Source organism: Macrosteles quadrilineatus, unplaced genomic scaffold, assembly GCF_028750875.1.
Source record: "Macrosteles quadrilineatus isolate MER2022 unplaced genomic scaffold, UCM_ALF_1.0 Scaffold_1__1_contigs__length_201487025, whole genome shotgun sequence".
In the NCBI taxonomy this organism is placed as follows: domain Eukaryota; kingdom Metazoa; phylum Arthropoda; class Insecta; order Hemiptera; family Cicadellidae; genus Macrosteles; species Macrosteles quadrilineatus.
Genome location: NW_026542594.1, coordinates 175,190,840 through 175,217,274, shown reverse-complemented (window position 1 = coordinate 175,217,274; position 26,435 = coordinate 175,190,840). Strand labels below are relative to the sequence as shown.

The 26,435-nt window shown below is 34.2% G+C and overlaps 2 protein-coding genes across 3 annotated transcripts in view; both read left to right on the top strand.

Moving 5' to 3' along the window:
- LOC128990259 (protein flightless-1) overlaps positions 1-5,415 on the top strand; it is a 42,212-nt gene extending 36,797 nt beyond the window's left edge. The window contains exons 24-25 of the mRNA XM_054412576.1: positions 2,096-2,209; positions 2,755-5,415. Of these exons, the coding sequence (XP_054268551.1) occupies positions 2,096-2,209; positions 2,755-2,889 (249 nt within the window). The 3' untranslated portion in view covers positions 2,890-5,415. The remainder of the gene's footprint in view (positions 1-2,095; positions 2,210-2,754) is intronic.
- Positions 5,416-9,361: 3,946 nt separating this feature from the next.
- Positions 9,362-26,435, top strand: part of LOC128990246 (clustered mitochondria protein homolog) — a 49,591-nt gene continuing 32,517 nt past the window's right edge. For both annotated transcript variants that reach the window (XM_054412567.1, XM_054412557.1), the window contains exons 1-2: positions 9,362-9,512; positions 22,022-22,245. In XM_054412567.1, coding sequence (XP_054268542.1) covers positions 9,425-9,512; positions 22,022-22,245 — 312 coding nt within the window. In that variant the 5' untranslated portion in view covers positions 9,362-9,424. The remainder of the gene's footprint in view (positions 9,513-22,021; positions 22,246-26,435) is intronic.

The window sequence follows — 26,435 nt, the reverse complement described above, 5'->3', positions numbered from 1 at the left end:
TATATCCGCAGGTGGTGTCAGAATCAGTAACTTTTGTCTATGGGTTTTATGTAAGAACTTTATTGCATGAATAAACAAATTCTTTACTATATCCGCAGGCGGTGTCAGAATCAGTAACTTTTGTCTATGGGTTTTATGTAAGAACTTTATTGCATGAATAAACAAATTCTTTACTATATCCGCAGGCGGTGTCAGAATCAGTAACTTTTGTCTATGGGTTTTATGTAAGAACTTTATTGCATGAATAAACAAATTCTTTACTATATCCGCAGGTGGTGTCAGAATCAGTAACTTTTGTCTATGGGTTTTATGTAAGAACTTTATTGCATGAATAAACAAATTCTTTACTATATCCGCAGGCGGTGTCAGAATCAGTAACTTTTGTCTATGGGTTTTATGTAAGAACTTTATTGCATGAATGAACCAATTCTTTACTATATCCGCAGGTGGTGTCAGAATCAATAACTTTTGTCTATGGGTTTTATGTAAGAACTTTATTAAATGAATGAAAAAATTCTTTACTATATCCGCAGGTGGTGTCAGAATCAGTAACTTTTGTCTATGGGTTTTATGTAAGAACTTTATTGCATGAATGAACCAATTCTTTACTATATCCGCAGGTGGTGTCAGAATCAGTAACTTTTGTCTATGGGTTTTATGTAAGAATTTTATTGCATGAATGAACCAATTCTTTACTATATCCGCAGGTGGTGTCAGAATCAGTAACTTTTGTCTAAGGGTTTTATGTAAGAACTTTATTGCATGAATGAACAAATTCTTTACTATATCCGCAGGTGGTGTCAGAATCAGTAACTTTTGTCTATGGGTTTTATGTAAGAACTTTATTGAATGAATGAAAATATTCTTTACTATATCCGCAGGTGGTGCCAGAATCAGTAACTTTTGTCTATGGGTTTTATGTAAGAACTTTTTTGCATGAATGAACCAATTCTTTACTATATCCGCAGGTGGTGTCAGAATCAGTAACTTTTGTCTATGGGTTTTATGTAAGAACTTTATTGCATGAATGAACCAATTCTTTACTATATCCGCAGGTGGTGTCAGAATCAGTAACTTTTGTCTATGGGTTTTATGTAAGAACTTTATTGCATGAATGAACCAATTCTTTACTATATCCGCAGGTGGTGTCAGAATCAGTAACTTTTGTCTATTCGTTTTATGTAAGAACTTTACCAGTATCTATATTTTAGAAAATCTTTTATGTTGTCATGTGCCATTCAAGAAAGTAATACAGATGTTCTGAAGCAGCCGTTCCCAACTCGCTGGGATCCGTGGACCACATAATGTGACAGTGAAAGTATCACGGACCTCCATTTGCTAGATGGAAACTAATTTTTTACAACGTTACAAGGTTATAAGAATACAAACGTAATGTTTCTTTTTAAAACTCTTGAGCAAAAATTATGTTTTTGTCATTAAATTGAAATATAAAATGTTCTCATTGCAAAGTCATTCTAAAAATTTTACACAATTTTTTTTAGAAATTTAAAATGCAAATAAAGTTACACAGTTTGCGTTTGTCGCAATTATTTCAGTGTAACTTTGAAAAACTGATTTAAACTATTAAAAACATTTGCCATGTGTTATTTGTTATTTAAACTTTTTTCTTTCCAATTTAATTTTATTCAACAATTATTTTGTTACTCTTTACATCTAGTTTCTCGTGGAGCGACTTTGGACTGCGGACCACCAGCTGGGAACCATTGTTTTAAAACTCACTCACTCCCATGGCCATTTATGCCCAAGGCGGGATTTGGCCACACCAACAACTGCTCTCCATCTCTCTCTATCTTCTGCCTCTTCCACTGCTGCCCCCACTTCTCTGACGTCCTTGTAGACACTATCCCACCATCTCTTTTTGGGCCTTCCTAATGGCCGTCTCCTTTCTGGGTTTCATATGCTTGCTTCTTTTAATACTGAACCCCTTTCTCTCTGTAGTGTGTATCCTGCCCACCTTTTTCTCCTTGCTTTCACGTTTGCTACTACATCATAATCTGTATACAGGTTCCTTATCTCCCTAGTATGCCTTTTTCTCTGTTTTAAAGGAATTATTAATAAGGATATTGTGTTATAGGATGATCTTGCAGACGATGACATAATGATTCTTGACAACGGAGAACACGTGTTCATGTGGTTAGGATCAAAATGCAGCGAAGTGGAGGTGAAGCTAGCCTACAAGTCAGCACAGGTATGTTTAGTATCGCACCTTTGATTGTTATATATTACATTCTTTTTTCAAAGAAAATTTTTCACTCAGTTATATTTAAAATAAATGTTTCTTATAAACATTGTTTTTATTACAAATTATAACTGATGAAAACAATCGATACACACTTGTGATTAATGGGATTGCTTACAATTAAAGATTACAACTTTATTAACAAAAGCTGAATTTTGCTCCCTAGACTCAAAAAAGTGTTTTACGTTCTAGAGAGAAAAGAGCTACTGTAGACCTGTAACGCAAATATTAAAATGGCTGTTATTGCTGCAGTGTGATGAAAAGATACTGTCAGTGTTTTTGTTCTTTGATAGGTCACTGCAGCTGTCTATTAGCCTAATATCAACTAGACACCTAATTGCACTCTTTTAGGATGAGAAAATGTTCTAGGTGAAATGTGGTTGTTCCCCTTAGACCTCTATACCCTATCTCAAACAAAAAAGGGGAAATAGGGCAACCTTCACTGTGACCTCTCCAATTATTTGTTTTACCCTCCTAACATAACACTTTTGCAGGTTTACATCCAACACATGAGAGCCAAACAGCCTGATAAACCTCGCAAGTTGTTCCTCACGCTCAAGAACAAAGAGTCAAGACGTTTCACTAAGTGTTTCCACGGCTGGAGTCAGCATAAGAGACCTCCGGAGTAGATAACTTAGTAGGCTAACAGCTGTTGGCTGAGTTGGTATTTTGATTTTGGATTTGAGCGGATTTCTTGTGTACAAAGCTGTACCGTTGAGTTTTGGATAATGACATTCAATTGATAGACAGAAATATTCATGGTGACGACAGGGGGCAAAAAGTCAATGATTTTAAAAAGGTTAAAATACCTACGGTACCCTCTGAGATTTTTAGTTTTGGTCGGCCAACAATTGTATTTATTTATTGAGGGAAAACAATTTTTCTACAATGTCTAACAGGCCATGGTTTCAACAGTTCATTAAGGAAAGGGAATTTTAAAGATAAAGAGTTTAAAAAGTTCTGTGAATGATAATTTTGAAGTCAAACTTCATGCTGTTGAATACTCTTCATCACTGGGGTTCTGAAGAGTTATCATAAACTCCAAAACATGAAAAATAAAATAAGTATTTGGCTAAGTACAGTTGAACTTCGTTAACAATACTCTCATGGCGATAATGAAATACAACTTGTTATCAAGGTTTGCAACATCATTTAATCAAGGCTATTTTAAAATTACGCTTGTTATCAAGGGTTCCACTGATGTAATACAGATTTTTATGTTGATATACAATTTTCACTGTTGTCAAATAAATATTTACAACCTCGGTGAGAAGGGGAGTAAGCCAACCTAGTGTTGGAGCGTGGGCTTCAGTCCCTGAGGTCAGGGGTTCAAATCCCATCAATCACCAATGGATTTTATTTTTAGAACCTGTAGGCCTAGTCTGAAGTAATGAGAAAGATGCGGGCTTTAGCCTAAGATGTGATAGTGATACAGAAGAAAAATAACCAGTAAGAAGAGGATTTAGTAGCACGATATTCAAGCTGAAAATGGACCTTTAGGTTTGAAACCAGTTGTGGTCCAACCAAAACTCATACCTCTATTTTAATATTTTTTTGAATATTGATTGAACTATTACAGAGGGGAAAATGCCAATTTTTTTATTCGCAGAAGACACTGAAAAGCTATTGATTTCAATTTAAAAGGTTTCTAAGTCACAGCTTTTTATCGGGGTTACGTACTGTAGGCCCTACTAACAATTAAGCTGTTGAAACCCCATGTATGTATTTTTGTACTAGTGTATCTGATCTCCATTCACTAAAATATTAACATAATGTTCTCGCTGGAGATATCATTAAAACTACTGAAGAGTTAATATGTCTGACCTCAGATTTTATTTGATGACAATTTGTATGTTAACCAATTTGAAGAAAGTTGGATAAACACGATAATAATGCAAAATCTGGAAAAAAACTAATTATTTTGAACAAATATGAAAACACTTCAAATCATTGATCATGAAATAACTATTCTACACACTTAAACATCCAACACCAAAAAATTACATTTTTAAGGCATACAATTTATTTGGGTTTTGTACATTGAAATTTTCTTGTCTTTCAGTTATGGTATGTTTGACCTTATAAAACATTTTGCCTTTGTGAACAATAATATCCTACTATGTAATATACAATTTGTACAACGAAATCGAGTATAAATTGAAATAGTATATTTCGTACCAAGGGCCGAAAATGAGGTTTTGCCGGCTCGAGATAGTTTTTAAGTTCGAGACGAAGTCGAGAACTTAAATCGATCGAGAGCTGCAAAACCATTTCGGTCCGTGGTACGAACGCTATTTTTCACCACACTATACCATATTACCACTATTCACCACTATAATAATGCGCACTGATAGTCAACACAACTACAACTTTAAGGTTATGTGAAGAAATAATTTGAGGAATCAGCAAAAATAAAAATAAATAGTTGCTAGGCAACGGTGACAATAACACAATTCTATTGCAATGCTATGGATTTTGATTGTGTATTTAAAATGCATTCATGTTTAAGTAAGTAAGCGGACAGCTGATTTTGCGGCCCCGGCCTGTAAAAACCTGCTCGGTCCCCAATTTATGATGACAGCTGGCATCGCCAGCAAAACGTAACTTTCAGCCACCAATTAACGTATGTAATACAGCCAAAAACATCATAGTGTGGTGAAAACTGTATTTTTGGTAGCACAAAACTGCATTTAACTTTATGGTTTCATGTTATTCTTATTTATTGATTGTTTAAAAACTCCTCTCCTGTTCTTCCTCTTTAAAGCTCAATATTAGGTGTTTAAACATGGTATAGCTTTTATATAATTTATTTTACGCAATATTTTGTTTTATGTTCGTAATATTTATTTAATGAAGTATTATGGTTGGAGTATTCATTTTTATCAGCATTTTACAAACTACCTGTGACTGCAAGCCTTTATGTAAATGACTTGTATAAATTTGGTTTTACTAAATTTATAAATTTGTTTTTACTAAATAAGGGGTTGGGTGAAAGGGGGTAATCAAAGACAATTAAAAAACATTAGCCTTAGATATTTTGTAAAATGCTGGTTGAAACATTGCTTGTACAGAAAATATTTTGTAACTTATTCATGTACAATAATTCTAGTCTTACAAAGATTTTTACTAACTAAAAACTAATTCTACAAGGAATAAAGATTTTTATTAAATATATTAACGTGGTTGCCCTTTTTATTTTACCTGATGGTGTTAGATTTAGTGATTATCTTGACCCTGTGTGTTGCACACGCACAAGGCCGTATTCAGAATCTATGAGGCCCATGGCGGCTCACTTTAAAAACACCCTTCTATTCCTATTCTCCAGTGGCTGAGCTTAGGGGTTTAGAAATACACGATGAACGCGAGCCTTTGTTTTCTACGATCCGAACGGCGAATAAATCAAGATAATATTGGACTATCTAATAAATAATTCTGTGTTAATTTTTAATAATAATACCAGGGGTTTGAGAGCCAGAATTTTTAATTTGGGCTGGGTAAAAAATTTTGACATTTTTAGGATCAAAATCAGGTTGCTTTGAAAAGGAGATAAAATTGTCATTTTCTGCAATCGCAAAGGAATGGTAAACACATTATCGTATTCACATGATGTACCCAGTGAAAAATTGAACATCTTTCGGACTTTCGCTATCACGGATATATTCTAGGGGTCTACGGTACCCCAGGTGGTTGTAACGTGACAACAACCAGGTAATTAGTTATGTTGTTTACCTTTTGATTGCCAGGTTCTTGATGAAATAATAATGTTAAGCTCTATGTACATTTCGCCACAAGTGTGGCATCCTCAGGAGCTGTGTCTGGTTTCTTCTCATATCACTATCACTTAGTCACTAAAAACGCACGATATGTGAATCACCCGTGAATGTAAATAAAATAGGATAGTGCGTTTTTAGTGACTAAGTGATAGTGATCGGAGAAGAAACCATACACAGCTCCTGAGGATGCCACACTTGTGGCGAAATGTACATAGAGCTACACATTATTATTTCATCAAGAACCTGGCAATCAAAAGATAAACAACATAATTAATTATCTGTTCTTGAATCTGGGAATACCACATAAAAACAACCAGGTAAATTAATTCTTTATTAGACATAGGAACCCAGGCTATACAATTTACTATTTCAATATATTAATTGACTGTTGCCATCCCTAGACACATGACTTAAGAATATCCTAGTAGAATATTCTTGTGAGAATTTGCTTCAATTATCAATATTTAGGCGGTGTGAGGGGGAAGTTATTTTTTTCTTCTTAATGTATGTTTCAGCTTCAGCTGATTGCCGTTTGGTTGACAAATATCAGCTGTTGAGCTATGTTTTAATGGCGGGATCAAGACGTGGAGGGGATAGTTTTCTTCCCCTAAAACCGCCTAAATTTTGTGAATGGAGTATTAGTAGTTATGTTGTATTGAAATCAAATTTATATAGCGCAGCAGACAGACACAAACTCAACTTTGGAGAGGGTAAGAAGGTTTCCAGGAAGGATGGCAATCAAAATCTAAGTTTTTATAACAATCATTATCCCAACTTCAGTAGCAAACATACCAAATGCTTGTAGAAAATGTCTAAGAAACTTTTTGAAACCTTTGAATGATTGCACTGAATTTGACTTGCAGGAGGTACCCCAAAGTTTGGACAGGTTAAAAAAACCACCTCATAGAGTAAGTGCAACAGTGAACGCAGTCTTGAGTTCTATAGCGATAATTGCACTCCTCCCCCCTTCCTCGTGGGAGAATTTGTCTCTTCCTTAAGTCCCCATCAAACTAAACCCTCTTGCGCCTTTGGGCCCCTTTTTTAAAATGGCCCTGTGTGTGCGATAAATTGTATTTTCGAACACTGAATTTGAACATAATACTAAGTTTTATGATTAGAAAGATACAGGAGAAGAAGGGCAAAGTGTTTGAACTATTATCATCATCATTATCATTATCAATTGAGATGGGATATCATTTAACCCAAATATGAATGTAGAATGGTGTGAGATGATCTTTGTAGCTTTGTTTGTTACTGACTAATATCAGCTGTTTCATAATTCAGGATCATTATATTAAAAGCCCAATGATCAGGAACAGCTGGGCCCAGTTTCAAACAATCAAAAAGCTAACTAACTAACTTTTCTCAGGATCATACCAGCAAGCTTTTGAATGGGCAAGCACTTAAACATTCAGCTAGCTCTGGCGATGAATGTCAGCATCAGGTATGTTTCTTGTTATAAAAAACGTGTCACTGACCTTACCTTGCACGCGGCAGGAAATTTGATTGTTTATCAAATTTTAAAAACACAGCGAAGCGTCCATGCTAGCTAAAGAGCTGAAATTTGTGTCATTCTGTTAACAAATGATGCCAGTAACTGGTGATGAGCCTTGTTGTGGCGTAATACGGATATACGCTAAACCGGCCCTTACTTAAAAAAACGGACTCGTAAATATTGCCTGTATGTAGCTTACCAAGCCTTCACTACTTCACTAAAACATCAAAATTTTACTAGATTTATTCTCTTCAAAATGGTACGTTTAGGCAAAATTTACAGTGTTAAGCTGGGTTTTCCTAGGCGCGGAGTCGGCGAGCGGAGAGAGGAACGTGGAGAGCGGAATTGAAATTAACATGGCATTCCGCTCCGCTTCTAGGAAAACAGTAACATTAAATTGCCTAAGACAAGTGGAGTCTGCTCTCCGCGTTCCTCTCTCCGCTCGCCTACTACGCGCCTAGGAAAACCCGGCTTTACGTTTACTGAACATAAATAACTGTAGCCTGATTGTAGAGTACTACAATCAGGTTGTAGAGCACCTATGAGACCTGAGATGCTCCAATTCTAGAAAAGAGGTATGGGTATAGCACTCGGCCTAAAGTAATGAATCCTGCTTGTGTGCATCACTTTTGCGATGCAAATGATTATAACTAGTAACTAGCTGGCCCGACAAACGTTGTCCTGTCTCCTGTCCTAATGTGGTTTTATGTCAAATGCTCGTTCATTTTCAAGATGAGCTCGTTCGCATGGCTCAATCACGTTCTGGTTGAAGTTTGTTTGCTACACTTACTCTTTACTCACCTTTAGGTTGGAGCTCATTCACTGCATTCACTTGCCTTCAGGTTAGCTCGTTTGCTACGCTAACTCACCTCCAGGTTGAAGTCCATTCGCTACGCTCACTCACCTTTTGGTTGCAAATTAGCGGTTGTCATAAATTAAGAAAAATAATAGTGCTGCACCCTGTTGGTAAACCTAAAACTTTTTAATGCTATTGAACATCACTGAATCAAATTGTTTAGTTGAATCAGCTGTTAAGATTCTTTAATTCCATTTAAATATGAGTACTCATAAGGTTAACATGGGCAACTCCAGAGCCACTGGGGCAGATCCCTTTTGACGGATCTGCACCAAAACTTCACACAAACCATCCTTAAATAAAGCTTAATACTGCCTGAAAGTTTCATTACAATCTGTCGAGCGGATTCGGAGTCCATAAACGACAAATAAACATAAATTGGATTTTATATATATAGAAGAAAATAGACTAATAATTTATCGCTCTCAGCATTATACAAAAACAAAACTTTACAAAGGCAAACGGGGTGTCACACCTTTTGAATCTCCCGCGGAATGGAATCAGCTGATTTGATAACAAACATGTGATATCCGCTATCAGACTTTATGAAATGCCTCTGATTTTGACAATGATCAAAACTCATTAGCTTGAACTAAAGCTTATGGGACATTTTAAAACTAATAATTATTTATTTTTAATAGCTATATTTAATAAATAAGAAAAGTATGACAAACTTTTCATTGAGGTTGGGATATTATTGAACCAACAACACATGGCAGCACTGTTTATGCAATCCTGGGATCAGTGGAACAATGTAGTTTACAGGTTTTTCATTTTAAATTTAACTCAAGGACAGAATTTGATCTGTTACCGATATATAGACAGTTTTTAAAGTTATATTTATGGATTTGGCTGTTTCTATTATTGTTTTGTTAGTTAATGGAATAAACTACTGTACCTGCCGATATCCCAGGATGCAACGTCTAGTGGCAGAACTGTTTCCCCGATTACAAAAAAAAGCACATGTGTGCAGCGTAGTCTGCAAAGATTTGTCCGTGGGGTTGTAGTTCTAATCGTTTGTGCGTGAAAATTTGACTATTATGGCTTTAGAATCTTCTGTTGAAAATGGTGTTTCCGATGGCGGGTCCGATAGTGGGATAGATATTGGATTAACTAAGGCAAATATAAGTAAGTACAGTTAATAATACGAACCATTACAAAGCTACATTTAATTTAAATTCTCTTGTAACCTTGATGATGTAACCGGTATGATTATGATTTTCATCATGAATAGGGTGTTTGAAATATCTTACTAAGTCGTAGTTTATACTCTTTATTTAAGCTTACTGTTTAAACGAAACACTTGCACCTATTCTATGCCGGGCAGAAAGTAGCAACAGACTCACAAATGTCCTCTTTGTTAAAGTGGCTCACAAAAGTCAATTTCTACCAAGTCTTATAAATGCACCCTAAAAATAATCCTTGCATTCATGAAATAGCATGTTCAAAAATATATGTTTGGTATACAAAATCAATTTAAATATTTCTATTTAGCCTAGGCTAACTGTGTGTGTGTGTAGCCTAACTTATAAGTTATTCTGCTGCCTCTAAAGTACTAATGAATTCTCAACACACTTTTTTCGGTGGAATTTAATTTACCATTGCCTGAAATAAAATTAAGTTATAAGGGAAACTGTCCAATGGGCTATCGTAAAAAATAGTGAGTAGGCTAAATGCATATAAAGAGAGTCTAGATGATGATGAGGGGAAGAACAAAAACCAATAAATCAGTTAAAAAGGTGTTGATTTTTACAAATTCTTGATAAAGTGTTAGTTTGACAGGCTGTACAAGTTGAAAGGTGATGTTTTGTAAGTTTACCTTGTGGTTTCCAGGTTCTTGAAGTTTGTGAGTTTTCAGCACATTTCACCACTATGTGCGGCCTATCAAGAGCATAACTTAGTCCGTTTATTTTTAGAACACGAGTTATGTTACTTTATTTAATTTACTTATTGTTTACCGTACCGTATACTAAGCTAAATTAAACATTGGCAATTATTTACTATATATAGGCTACACTGGGATATGATGTAATTTTTAAATGTTTACTTAGGCCTACAGTTTTTTTCACGCTGAATCCAAAAATGCAATCAGTTTGTGTCGGAGAGATTCCTACATAAGTGGCCGTAAATCGAAGGTTAAGATTACAAATCTAAGGTTCATTGAGCGGTAATGATGGTAACTTAATATGGTGTGGTCTAAATGGTAGGTACCTATTTAGACTGAGGACTGAGTAGTGAAGAGAGAAAACCAGCTGTTTCTACTCAACTTAATTCGTAATGAAATCAATTCGTTTTGAAACCAAATAATCAGCTCTTATTGAGGCATGTGGGAAGGTAGGTCGGGTTTTATGCGGATTCAAGATTATATTAAGTGTTTCGAAGTGAGGTTAGAATAGGAAGGTAAAGTTTAGGTTATAATGAACGGACTCATTAATTTATGCTACCACCAGACTGTTTTTGCACTTAATTGAAATATAGTGGGTGAAAAACAACAAAATAACAATATCAAAAATGCAACAATCACAAATCTGTATAAAGTACTTAACCTATCTTCCTTTCTGTCATAAAATGTGATTTTAAAAATTAACATCTAGGTTGGGTTAGGTTAGATTATATTAGCTGATCTTAATTTAATATAAAAGGGTTTTTCAACAATAACTTGTATAGCCTAATAATAATTTTTGTAGGCTATACCTATATTTGAAGCTATAGGCCCTAAATCAGAAACACAAACTACAACCATAGTACAATTATTATTAGTTAATATTCTTGAAATGAGTTAGTGGCCACCATCAACCTGTATAGGTGATGTCTCGGAACTGCAGACTGAAATACAACTATCATTGGTTCATCAATAATAACAGTACAGGACGCTGGATGTTGTCACGTAACTCATTGATTGTAGGCTAGCTGGTTTCTGTCTGTACACTTGCTGATACAGTGCGTTTGATGATAAATTTGTGTGGTCGTATGAGGCACAGTTTACGCTTAACGGGACTGTTAACGGTCTCAATTTTGTCTACTGGGCCCCTGACAATCCTCATGTTCGTGTAGAAAAAGCTGTAAATCTACCCTGGGTTAATGTTTGCTGCAGCGTCTCATCACATGGTTTGATTGGCCCTTTCTTCTTTGATGATACCATCACTGGTCAGGTATACCTTGATATGCTCGGAACAAGGATTTTCCTATTTAGCAATTAAATGTTTTACTTTAAAAAAGATAGAGTCCTGACTCTGGTGGAGGTCGCAGAGGCTCTGCTGTTAATTGTCCTCCCTGGTCACCAAATTTAACACCGCTAGATTTCAACTTATGGGGGACTATCAAGAATGAAGTGTACATACAGAGCGCGTTCTGGGAACATGTACTGGTGCACTAGTGCAGATTAACCGGTGACTTACTCACTAGTTCCGCCCTGGGGCAAGAGTCTTGGTTTCCCAGAACTGTCACCGGTTTAAGGTACACATTGGATTATAATTTAGACATCCGCCTACTATTTACTTTATAATATTTCAAACAAACAAACTTAACCTCACAGAATAAATTATTTGAAAATTATTCACTTATTACGTTATAACCCCTCATAGAATAAATTATTCACTCATTACGTAATATCTATCTATACTATTATAAAAAAGAGGTGGTTGCTGTATGTGTGTATGGGAAAAGTAAACTCGAAAAATACTGGTCGGATTGGGCTGAAATTTGGCATGATGATAGCTCACATTCCCGATTAACATATAGGCATATTCTTATTTCAAAAATCCTTTCGGGCTCCGCCCCAGTGGCTCTGGAGTTTCCCATGTTAAACTTATGAGAAATGGAATTATTGAATCTTAACAGCTGTTTCAACTAAACAAGTTGGTTCTGTTCTATGATGTTCAATAGCATTAAAGTTACAAGGATTACCAACAGGGTGCAGCACTATTATTTCTTTTACATTTATGACAACAGCTAATTTGCAACCAAAAGGTGAGTGAGCGTAGCGAACGAACTTCAACCTGGAGGCGAGTTAGCGTAGCGAACGAGCTAACCTGAAGGCAAGTGAGCGCAGCGAACGAGCTCCAACCTAAAGGTGAGTGAGCGTAGCGAACGAGCTCCAACCTAAAGGTGAGTGAGCGTAGCGAACGAGCTCCAACCTAAAGGTGAGTGAGCGTAGCGAACAAACTTCAACCAGGACGTGATTGAGCCATGCGAACGAGATAATCTTGAAAATTAAGAAGTTAAACGGGGCAAAGCCCGCGGGTTACAGCTAGTAACCTATAAAACTGAAGAACATTATTCGATGGACCCGCTATCTTGCCGTTGCTGCATACTATTGTCCAATAAACTGACCAATCAGAGGCCGCCAGTGTATTATGCACCGTACAATTTCTCCGGTGCATAAATCTTGCATCGGTGGAGGAAAAAGAGGAAATAGCTGTCTGCTGGGTTAACTCACCGGTCTCCCAGAACGACGCATTTTACGCACCGGTGTACCGGTCAGTGTTCCCAGAACGCGCTCACAGAAACCAGCTACAATCAACGAATTACTGTACAAGACAACATCACAGCTTGCTGCTATTAGGCCTACTGATAAAACAATGACAGTTGTAGTTCAGTCTGCAAGTTTGCTATATCACTATACAGGTTAATGGTGGTCAATTTGAACACATTTCGCGTAGTATTAACTACCTAATAATAAATCCTTCTATGGTTGTAGTTTGTTTTTCTGTTTTATAGCTTCGATATAAACAACAAAAATTGAATACATTAATCTATTAAACTACCCTGTATTATACTAACCTTGTGTTTAAACGAAAACCACAACCACCTCAGGCAAAAGCTCTCTATACGTAAGCTACGTAGAGGATAGTACCATGCCCCCGCTTCCATAAGCTGCAGATATTTCAAATAGCATTAGCGTAACAGTGAGGAGAAAAAAAGTGGCTCAGGTCTTCTGCACTCCACCTAGGTATAAATTCCAGTACCGGTACTTTAGCAATTTGTGATGTAGTAATGCTGTGAACCAATCTTAAGTTATTGAGCCAAAATGAAAAAGATAGGTTTAGGCTATATGTAGAAGAAAGATCTATCTCTTTACTAATTTTCACTCTACAAGAAGCTGTAGGGTACGAAAATTTTTTGGTGAAAAAGAATAGATTTTGAATAGATTATGTGAGAAAACAATAAGTTACTTAAATCTCCCTTGGGAAAAAATCCTCTCAGATTAACCCCAATCCTTGAAATCTTAGAGGTTAAGTTTTTTTCAAATTTTAGCTAACTCCAAGGATTCTGGGTAGCTCAATTTTCTCAATAAGGCCTAATTGCCTGCTGATATAGATCAAACTGCATTCCCAGTTAAAGGTAAAGGGTTTTCTAAGTAGTTTATTGAAAAATTCTGGCTCTTATGTTTAGAGACTTAAATTGTGTACTAAATAACTTTATATTCCCAAAAAACTGGATCTCACAAATAAATAGTGAGTGTTCCGGTGCACTTTGGGCCTGACGCTAGAATAGTGGTCAATGATTATGCAAGAAGTGTTTTAATTTTTAGATAGCAAACCTGTTTATCTAACTATGATAACCTTTTGTAACACTTATAAGTAAAATATACATATTTTATTTATTGTTGTTAAACGCTCAATATAATTTTTTGATTTGCTTTGGTATAGGCTTATATTCATCTCTCTTGATAAAATGAATTTTAGAATGTTTCCCTAAATGGCTTAGTCATTACCTCAGTGTTAATAGATACAAAAAAAAAAAAAAAAAAATAGTAGGCTAAAATCTAGTACTATTCGGATACCACTCTACTCTTATTGGTTCTAATAAGTTATTCTCGGTTAAGCCAAAAACACTATTCAAATTTTATTCAACCAAATAGGCTACAGATAAGCTTTAAATAAACCATATGTTCTAGACAGACATAATATTTCTGTTTAAGTTCCCCTTTTACAAACGAGAATTTTTTATTTGAAGCAAGGATATTAACCAAAATTTATCAAAATAATAAAGTAGATAAAATATTAGTTTAGCTTACTGTCTTTCTAATCCAGACAGGTATGTTATTGCACTAAGGCCGCTTCGGAGATTACTCCATCGTCCCGTGCGTAGTGGTTGTAAACTAAATGATTGTATTTCTACATTTTACACAAAGTTTCTTCATTTTCATTGCGTCAACGGTTAATAAATAATACATAAGTAAAACACAAGACATATTTAAATGATTTTACAAACCAAAAAGTGATTTTTTTTATAAAGACAAACCATTTTTCATACTACATTTTATTGTAACTTACACCTATTTTTTTACATAATGTTCTAGTGTTCAACGCCATACGTTGCCTGCTAGGCAATATTATTTTTAAACATAAATTTATTGGCGTTCTTGAATCCAGGATCATATTTTAAGATCAAGATGCAACCCTCTGATGTTCATAGCAGTAAATCTTTGTACACTACTCACTAAGCCAATGTTATTCTTACAGGGTGTGGCTTTCAGTTTATGGTTTCTTATTCTGAAGCTGTTGGAATGAAAAAAATACAAAGCTGTTGGACGTTTTGATTAGTCTTGAAGGTTTATTGTAAATGGAGTATTATTAGGAATTAGCCTGCTGTAGCAAAGGATGATAAATTACATTTTTAACCATTTACTACTGTTCAACACTTTTGATGTGTTTAGTTCAATGCATTCTCCAAAAGGGTATTATTAGGTACAGACATATTACAGTCTTTAATATAAGTCAATGTATTCGAACCCTATTATTACAAGCAGTTGGAAAGCCAGTGGCTGTAATCAGATAGAAGATGAGAATGATAAGAATGCTTGACCAAAATAAGACATGATTAGAAAGATTTAGTAATGTTCTCTGACTCAGCTATGCATACGTAGATTTATTAAACTTTATAGGTGTATTAGAACATTGTGTCCTATTAAATTTAGGAATGCAGAATAAAAATAAAAATATATTTTAATATTCATAGTCATTTATTCAGTCTTTAAACAATACGTACCGTCTATTGTAATTTAATTAACTGAGTCCTATTTTTATACATCTATAGGCCTACATTATATATTTCCAAACTAATAATTTTTCATACCGGTACAGAAAAATGTTACCTAAAGTTTGAGTTAATGATTCCCATCTTGCTTAGAATATTTCATGACCAAATTAATCTCTCTCTCACTCAGTCATACAAAATTAAAATAAAAAGTTTCGTACCCATTTCTAAAATAGACCAATATCCATGCAATCCAGAATTTATTGAATCAACAGTAAATTAAACAAGAGCAAGAAAAATGAAACCCACTCCATATATAAACTATAAATTGAACCTATTTTATAAGTTTGTTTCCGTTTTAGTGCCTAAGAAAAATAAAACCAATTCTATTTTATTACTTATAGTTATAATTCGTACAACTATAAATTAAATGTCTTTAAATGTTTTTCTTGCCCCGACAATGGTTGTTGGGTTTTTCCCATCAGTAGGCAGGCGCGATACAGTAGGCTGAGCCTATCAATCCCAGGCGAGAAGAGACATTGTACTCGGTGATGTGCTGTGGACGGCCAAATTTAAACTTCTCTGCTCTGTTATTTCTGGCCCACCAAGGCCTTTATACTCCATTCAAAACATCAATGAGTACACCTCACACTCGTGATTAATGACAGAAATTTGTCTTTTGTCTTTTGACTACCGACATCTTATTTACAGATTGTGTTAATTGGTTCTCAATTGTTTCATGAGTAATGGTTTGGAATTGTTTTGTTAACATTTTATGTTTATGCTTTGCAGTTGTTTGCTAGGAGAGTTATCTTTTTTTCAGTTTTAAGTTATCTGAGAATTTTTTAGTAAATGAAAAATGAATTTTGATCAATTACCGGGTTGAGTATTTCTATTTGTATGTCACATATTCCGTTTTTATTTTTAACATAAAACATATAATTTTTAATTTTCACTGATGATGTTTGTTATGTGTTTAGAAGTGATTAATTAACCACATCAAATGTCACAAAAAAAAAAAGAAACAATAAACACCCAATAGCAGATAACCTAACCAAAGAACATTAATATGTCTAAAAAATTTGATAAAAACAACCCTATTACATGCCATACTTAAACATTAGCAAACGGGAAAACTTTCACTCTTTGTTTGAGAAAATACTGAAAACAAAGACTTAAAAGGTATATGTTTTAATGTTTTTGAATATAGTAAGCATGATAGCTGAGCATTTTGTTGTTGTTAACGTATTGCAAATTTACTTCTAAACTTTAATTGAAAAAAAAAAAAAAAATAGATAAGAATGGGCAACAAAAATAGTTTTTCCAAGAGTAAGTAAACCCTGTGAAATCTTTTTTGTCATACTGCAGCAAAACCAGCTGTTTTTAATACATGCATTGCAAGTCTAAAATAGCATTGTTAGGGAGTAAAACTCAGCCGTTGTCAACTCAGTTGTAAATTTCGATTGTAAACAATTGCATGCATCGATTGTTTAATCTATTGTACCTAGTTAATTGTTGCCTTATTGTAAATAGTTGGACATATCGATAGTATAACTTAATGTACAGTACACTAACTTAATCATAATAGACGAAACGATTGAATCATTTTCTAAACAGCTGCTTGTTTCCATTAGCAAATGAAATTGAAAACAAGTTAGAAATAGTTTTGAGAGGATATCTTTAAATTAAAACTCTTTTAGTTTTGGAACATAGTTTGTTCAAATAATGGTGCACATATGACGAAAAATATAGTTCATCACACAGGCAAAAAGTGTCGTTTTAACCCTCCCTCATTTTCGACCCCGGCTTTGCCTCGATAGTAAAACCTAAGCTCGGGTCAAATAGAGTAATTTTTTGCCCTAGTGATGAAGTATACTATCTAGCTCTAATTATCAATTTTACTTGGTAAAAAATATGATAAGGAAATTAAAGAAATCAAAATCAGTTTAAACAATTTGAAGTAGGTACGGTACCTATTTGACTACCTAAACTGGTTTTAAAATTTAAACTACAGTTACTACTAAAATTTATTTTGTTCAAAATTTGGAAGAAATAAACGTTTTCTAGTCAGATCAACAACTAGGAAAAAACTACAGAACGTTTGCCATTTAGGGTACAAAACTCAAGCAAAACAGCAGTAATTTTGTTTTGTTCCAATGCATTGGAACTGAACAGTTCAATAATAGTGGGGTGTTACAGTATTTTTCAAAGAAAACGTATATCCATTAAAAGACAGTTTTTGATGGTTGATTCGGTTTTCATCTCAGCAAAAAATATTTATACATCTATTTGATTACAGCAATCAAACCCTTTCATACATTATGAATGTAGTGTCATTTTTTTCTTATTTTATTCAATTTTTAAAATATTTGTTTAATACTGTTCACCCAAAAGCTTGAATAGTGAATACCGGTAGTTACTAAATGCTACTGAACAATAATGATCACAATTAGAATAATTATCTACCCAAAGGTGACGCAGGCCTATTCAGCTGCAGTCAGTTAACTATGACTACCAGAGACTAAACTAAAACATGATGTTTCTTTACCTCTTGTACTTAACAGCTCTGCCACCTTTCATAGCATGTGACTACTACGGCTTGAGCAGTCATTTGGCAGACTCTTACACTTCATCAAAGAAAATTGAAACTTTGAAGGAAGAAATTGCTCTGAAAATCACACCAGAAAAATCTGTTTTTCAAACAGACTACACCTATGGAGGTGTAAGGAAAATAATCATTTCTACATTGGACTACATCCAACTAACGCATATAGCAACAAAAAGCAAACACCTAAAAGGAGACGAAATTCCAGATTTCTTAAAAAGAAAAGGACTTTCAGTGCAGCAGAATATAATGGTATATGACCTGAAAATGTCAGCCAATGTTTTGTATAGAGAATTCAATAATCAATTGGGTCTAGACACAAACGAGGAAGGCAATCTGGGTTTCTATGGAAGTTCTCAAGTAGTTTTGACTGTGTTTTCACTTGGAAGTATTGTTGAGTGCTTTGCAGTGGTTACGGATATGAAGGTAATGTTTGGGCGTCCTCAGCAAGACATTAAGATGTGGACAAACTTCAAGGCAATTGAGGAACATTTGGTTGTGGCTATAACGAATGGTATGCAGAAGAAGTTGAAACTTAAAGGGGAGTGGATATGTGGAAAAGTGTAGGAAAAGAATAGTGGCAAGCTATTTTTCCGTTCTGTTTACCAGTAGTGTTCAGTTCTAAAAACATCAATTCGCCTAAATAAATAATTGATCTAAGTTCCGTCAAAATAAGCGTTTCATTCACAAACAATATTAAGTTACAGCTGTTTTACAGATTGACTTAAGTCAGAACTTATTTATACAAAATTCTTATCAGAACCATAAAAAAATATATAAGGCAAATTTTTTAAATTGTTGTATGCTAGTGCTTTAGAGTGCAAGGAATTGCCAGAAATTGCAAAGAATTTATAGGCCTACTGAGCCGACTCAAAATAAGATTGGTTAATCCCCTCCACACCTGCAAGTTTATTTGTGAACAATACAACTACAAGCGACACAACTCTTTTGTGCGGAAACTGTACTCAACTTCCTATGGTAACTTGTGATGTCACCATATTTATTTTCAAGAAGATGACACATTAAAGCATGTCTAATTGAACTCTGTAAATAAAAGCAAATGCAAACGTTGTGGGTTTTTAATTTTGTTGCTCTGAAAACCAATCAATTCTACCTTCAAAAGCCCCATTTTAGAACACTAAAAGCTCAGGATCAGAGTTCTTGGTTGATATCAAAATGTGAATAGGCCTAGATAGTACTGTACTGCATTTTGATAATCATGTAGATAGATTTATAGTAGGTTATTAGCAGTAGCTTTTGTACAACATTCCAGCCAGTTTGATCAATTGGTTTTTGCCTGATAGAAAGACAAACGGAAATTTAATTTTTAAATAGTGCTGATAGATGAATATAGTACAGGACAGATACTATATTAACAGTTTGACAGTCATAATCCTTCCAATCAGAGTAGTTACAAACAGCAATCGGTCTTAAACACAAACAACCTGTTTACATTTATGACACAGTGAAAGTAACAACAGATTATAAACTAGGTTAGGTTATGTAAATCTCAAGTAAATTATTGAATAAGCCGGTCATTATTATAAGAACATTTGTGACTTGAGTGTTGGTTATTGGTAGGCCTAAGAATCAAGATTAAAAGAGTAAATAGTCCAAAGAATGTACTAGAGTAGTGAAGTAATTAATAGAGTGAAGAACTAAGATTGAGGTTAGGCCTAAACATTATTGTTAGTTTATCCAGTGTAAGGATAATGAAATATAACAACCTTAACTCTTTGAACCCCTAAGAATTTTTTATTGATTGATTTTTTATTCCTATTTTGTCAACAAAGTAGACAGCAACCCCAAATGGACAAAATGACATAACCTACAATGCTGTAAAAGTTACGTTTAACAAATTATTGCAATTTTTGTGATTTTTGCCATAAAAACTCACAGTTACTCCCACCGCTTACCCATTATAATCCTTGACATTTATTGGATAGCATTATTATCAGCCCAAAGACAAATTGCATCTAGGTCCAGAACTGATCCCATTTTGAATTTTGCCAGCAATCTTCGGATTTGAAGACATAATAACTACTCGCCTAACCTTATAAATTATAGCCCCGCAGAGAAGTAAGATATAGAGGTAACAAGCTTATGGGACAACCGAGCACTTTTAGCTCTGATATGTTCCCGAGCAAGGAAGAGCCCAAACGGCAATGGCCACACTTAGCTTTTTTGTACAGAAGTTGTTGCGCACAGGGCCTTCACACAGCGTGAACTCTGTAGTACGTGATGGCGAGGGGGAAAAGGAGAGCAGATTGGGACAACGAATAGAATTTGATCTAGACACCACTAAAGTATACAATTGAATTTATCCTCTGTATCTTACTTACTTCTTACGTACTTCTCTGTGATAGCTCCAATTTCGAAAACCATTACAACTTTTGATTCCATACAGGAGCACTAAACTCAGCTACTTAGCTAGTTTATTAAAACTTAAAAGAATATCCTACTCAAACTACAATACGAAAAGAAGATAAGTAGGCAGTAGTGTAGGTTGATAATTCAAACGCCAGAGATCTGAGTTGTCTAGTTTTTTGTGGAAGTAGACTAAGGAAACAAATAGTTGACCCTCTCTGATATAGATGAGTTTATCTTGTTTTAGTGTAGCAATGAGATATCGGAAAAGAGGCTGAACTTTGACCAACACAGCGGAAAACTAACAGCTTATAAAACCATTAATATTGTTTCTGATGTTATTAGGTATATTGATTTACTATCAATTTTTTGCTACTTAGCCTCTAATTTAAAGATTTTAATTTGCAACTTTGAGTATTGAGTTATTTTATGAAATACAATTTTTTATGATGAGATATTTACAATAGTTATTCATATTTCTTGTTAAGGTTTAAATGACATTTGTTAAGCAAACCTAAGTGAAAGCATAATGGATCCAATATCTGCTACAAACCCTGTCCATTTCAAATAGACAACATTTTTTTACAATTCCCTATCTCTAAGATATTTAATAAAAAAATATACCATACACATAAAGTCAATTGAGTCAACATACTTTGACGTGAACCACTAAATTTTTAATATTAACTTAAATATATTCATGCTATATTTTGTAAATTTGTACAAGTCCCGGCATCCACCGCCGTAAATTTTGTCTTCGAATAAAAATAGTGAACGATGGTCATTTCCACCTAAGCTTCTAAAGAATTTAAGGTTTTTCCTGTTATCCCCCTTTTTTCTTAATGTGCATTCTATGGTCATACGATACAAATGTAAATTATTAGCTATACAGTCCAATTAACATTAAGATCCAAATATATCTATAACATTTTTATCAAATTCAACAGTAACATTTTACCAGTTAGTTATATTTTTTATCCAGTTACTCAACTTAATTTTGCATTATTATAATGTAATAGTATATTTCATAACAAGAGTAGGAAGTGAGTCATTACATATTTGAGACTATGTTTGAAGTGTGAGATTTATCAAGCCCTTTAAATGGTCGAGAATATGTATAGACCCACTTTCACTTGTGCTTTAAACGTTAATTTTGCTACACTACAAAGACTAATTATTTTCTTATAAAACAGACCTTAGATATTTCTTTATTACAGTTAGGAACATTACAAAACTCATAACATTTTTTAGGTTATGCCTTCAATTTAAAGTTATACCTTGGTTGTACAGTTTTGGTTGATGGAAATTGTACAGTTGACAAAACAATAACAAATCTTTGTTTAATTACGTCGGCAAAATCCAAAAAAAGATAGTAAACGTTATTTTTCCGTAGTAAACAATGTAATGATGAATTTTTGCAAATGATAAACATGTATAACAAAAATAGGTCATTCCACAGTAGTGTAGCAAAAAGATATGTTTTTACATCAGTAAAATAATTTAGATCATAAATTTACTTAATTTCCATCATTTTCACAACTATCCGTTTTTTACTTCTAAGAATTTGTCCAAAAAGATTGATTGGCCCATTCATTTCTTTAAGACTGATGCGTCATACAGAGTAAGATTTTACAAGGAAGCTACAAGGTGTATAAATAAATAAACCTTTACGTTTTTGTTCCAGAAAAAGAAAAAGAAAGTACGAAAGAAGGTGGGGGAACACCAATAACCAACGGGGTGACAGAAGTGAACGGCAACTGCAATGGAACTGAGGAGGTGGAGAAGGGCGAAACGGAAGCCAATGAAAAGGGAGGAGACAAGAAAGACGAGGCTGAAGTTGTGTTCATCCAAGACATGGGCTTCACGGTGAAGATTGTCAGCCCTGGCACCGAGGCATTTGATATACAGGTTGGGTTTTGGCGTTTTTTTTTGTCCTAGGACGCTAGGCACGAGCCTGGGATTGTTTTTCACATTACTTCAGGCTAGACCTAGGGGTTGCGGCATTATCACTTATAAAATCCATTGGTGACTTGGCGGGGATCGAACCCCGGACCTCAGGGACGCTCTAACCACTACGCCAGCTCGTTCCCCCCCGGTTTTTTGGCGTTGCTCTTTAAAAGTTTCCATGACCCCTGGGTAGGGAGGGTAATTGGTTAAATGATCAATACGTCATGTTTAATGTTCACAGCTGTTTTATTGTCTGACTACAATAATCCTTAATTAATCCGGACCTCATTGGTGTGAAATTTATTGGTATGGATACAAATTTGAGGGTTGATTACAAAAATTATGTGCAGATCAGATAAGAATGCTTCATTGTAAACAAACTCATGGTTGTTTGGCTTTTGAGTACAATGAATCAAAACTTTCAAGTGTGTGGAAAGACCTGAGGGGATTGGGCTATGATTCTATTTGCTGTTGCCATTGTTACTGTCAACCAAAAATGGCTGAAATACATTTTCTAGCATCTATCAGCTGTTGGTATTTTAAAATTATAAATACACTAGTCAAGCTTTTCTATTTGTAATATGTAACAATTATACCCATGCCCAGAATTCCAAGAGTCCCAGAGTCCAAAACCCAGAAGTCACACAATAATACCACCTTTCTTTGTACTAAGATAATTTATTCATCTGAACATTCATTAATACAGACGCTTGGCCTTAATTAGTTCAGATTTACAAAGGCTAACTTTACTTTGTACATTTTTTTTTTATTTGAGGGTTTGGATGTCTTATCCTTAGAAAAGTGTTAGTACTGATGTCATTCAAAATGTCTCTAAGAAGTGTAAAAAAAACAAAAAACTATTTAAAATGTTATTTAAAGTGGCAGTTGCACCTTGATCTCAATAAATTGTTATGTTTAATTGTATCAAATCTAACAGATCGAAAAACTCTCTTACTTAATGTTGAGTTATATAATGTAATTTGCTTTGATACTAAACATCTGGTAGTTTCATGGCATAAACGAGTGTTCTACATTTTATTCTATACTAACCCAAACCACTTTCCTTACTCAGTAATGGGTATTTACTCAGGGGAGGTATAGAAGAGGCTACGATGACAGCTGTGGGCTTCTTATTAGCTGAGGGAACGCCATTAGCGTAACAATACGACCTGAAGCCATCGGCCTCGGTGGTCTAGAGGCTAGCGTGCCGGACTGATATGCTGAAGGTCCCGGGTTCGAATCCCGTCGGTAGTATTAACTTTTTGTCCAAGATTTTTTAATTATCAGCAAGTTTGGTTGGTTTAGTTCGGTTATGACAGTTTAATTTTATTATTAAGTCATTATAAAAATTTAATTGAGCAATTTCTAGTTTTTTTTTAAACATAATTATTTTTTCTATTACTAAACTTTTGTTATAGTATTTTATTATCAGCAAGTTTGGTTAGTTCGGTTAGGTTATGATAGTTTAATTTTATAATTAAAAAATAATAAAATTGAATTTGAGGCATTTATAATTTTATTTTATGAACAGAACTATTCAGCGATTAGTGCTTCATTGCCAAAGTGCTCTCTACTACAGCGCTGTTCATGGAGGAATTTTGAACTAATGCCTCAATCGTACCTCCCCTAAGTCAGACCCTCAGTAATGCAGGTTTACCTTAAGTTGTTTTATGAAAAAAATTATTAAAAGTGGTACCGGTACCTAGTTTTACAGCATAAAATAAAATAACTAGCTTAAACCTATCAGATTACCAGATATCTTGCACACCAACATAGATTTATGTGAAGTCATTTGCTCTGAGATATAAAAATGTTTGTAAAAAGTGGTAGGTTTCACTGAATGAAATAGTTCTTCTAAATTGACTCAAACAGATTGTCAAACTTATTACACACTACGTAGTTTAATCGATTTATGTAATGCAATTTGTCATAAAATATTAGACATTTTATTTAGGGCCTAATGTGGCATTTTCATTAAATGGTTTTGCTAAAATAAAACCTAACAGATCAAAAACATTCCTTACACAGTAAAGCAGGTTGACTATGAGTGGGGGGATTTGGTTATCTTTTAAACACACTGACAAGGATTATCATACGCACACAAACACACACATATACTCACACACAACACACACACAGACAAGCAAGAGAGCTACAATCTAGCGTAACCTTTCTAATTGACTGAACTAGGCTTCCCGCAAGTAAACATTCCAGTTACAAAATGACTGTCAGGCTTCCTGCTGCATCATTAAAACATTCTTTGAATTCTGCACAGGATCTTGCACAACGGTGAAGGATTTCACATTTGTTCTGATTTAATGTTTTCGGTAAAAATTGGAAAAATTAAATTGTCTTCTTATTTTTTATTTTTCAAAAACTTGTAAAATGTCCCAACTATGTACCTAAGCCTTAAGTGGGTTCTAGCCGGCCAATTCAAGATGGCGGCTAAACATGCCTCTACGGTACAAGCTCTCAACAATAAAACTAATTTGTTTTCGATGATTGTGTGCTTGTTGTGCTCTTAACATACCAGAGCTTGCAATGGATGGGGATAAATTAAATTAATGTTGAACTATTACCCTATTTAGAAACTAAAATCACATGTGAAAAAGACTATATTTAAGTATTTTCAAAATTAATTTTTTAATACTTAAAGAAACAGTTACGAAGTTTCAATTCATCCAGGGCATAGTTTGGATCTTGTGAATATTTTACCGTTAATTTTAACTCTATCACTTTAATAATGCCACAAGGTTCTTTTTTGTAGGACCATGTTTATGTGGTAACCAGGCGGCAGGTGAAACCCTCTTAATAACATCAGTCTATATTCCTAATTTATATTCCCTTATAAAGATAAAGAAATTTAAAGAGATAGAGATAAAGACTGTTAAAAAGTTGTACATTATTATTCTTTTCAAGCAAATTAAACATTTTATAATAATTTGTATATATCCTGTTACAAATTGTTATCTTAAAATATAGTTTTATTAAATTGCCATACATATAATTATTTTTCCTTAGTATGGGTTTTCCATAGCCATTATGTATCACTAAGATTGTTATTTTTGGAAAATAAATTATCTTATCTTATCTCATTATATCTTAACAATTTACATTGTTCTCCCAAATGTGTATAGGCTATGATGTTTTACATAAATAAACTGACCTAAGGACAATGGAATTATAAACCCGAGGTTCTTAAAAAACAGTGACAAAGGAGAATCATAAGATATCAATCATGACCCATTTGATCATCCTTAACTATTCTTCCACTTAAGAGCTTTTCAAAATATAAGTTTCATTTTGTTTTTACTTTTCTTTACAGGGTCTTTTTAGTCAAGTTAAGATGGCTTGAACAAAATGTGTTTTAGACTTATTTTCAAGTAATGATTGATGGATTAAACTTTGAACAAAAAAGCTTTTAAAAATCTATTTCTTTACAACAATTTTAACAAGGTGTACTTCAAATTCTATATTACAGTCTGTTGGAACAAACTGCTCTATTTTAATGTGTTGAAATGCAATAATACTTAATTTACTATGGTTTATTTTTTGTACTTTCATTTTTTTCTAGTGAAGGTTGTGTTGTAAGTGTATAGGTTAGGCTTGGAATTTATTTTAAAAAGTGATCCGTTCAATCCTTGTCAAAATGTTCAAATTTCCTTGAAGCCACTGGCATTCACACTAACTATAACACTAGTTCTAATCCATTTACTCATGGTTTCTGAAATTCAAGGATTTCTGCTGTTATAACATATCAACTTGTAATGCAGACAAATCTTTATGATGAAAGGTCATTGAAAAGCCTTAGACAGTTTAGGAACTAGTTTTTGTTTGTCTTAGGACACTAGGCACGAGCCTGGAATTGTTTTTCACATTACTTTGGGCTAGACATAGGAGTTGCGGCATTATCACTTAGATAAAATCCATTGGTGATTTGGCAGTATTTAAACCCAGGACCTCAGGAACCGAAGTTCTGCGCTCTAACCACTAGACCAGCTTGCTCCAAAAAAATTGTTTAGGAACTAGTAGAACTACTGTTACTACAAGTTAAAACATAATATGTATCCACTCAAAATAAAATAGGTTAAATGCCCTTTTAAACTTGAAGAACCAGGTATTTTACACACTGTTCCAGAGCATCTCATTAG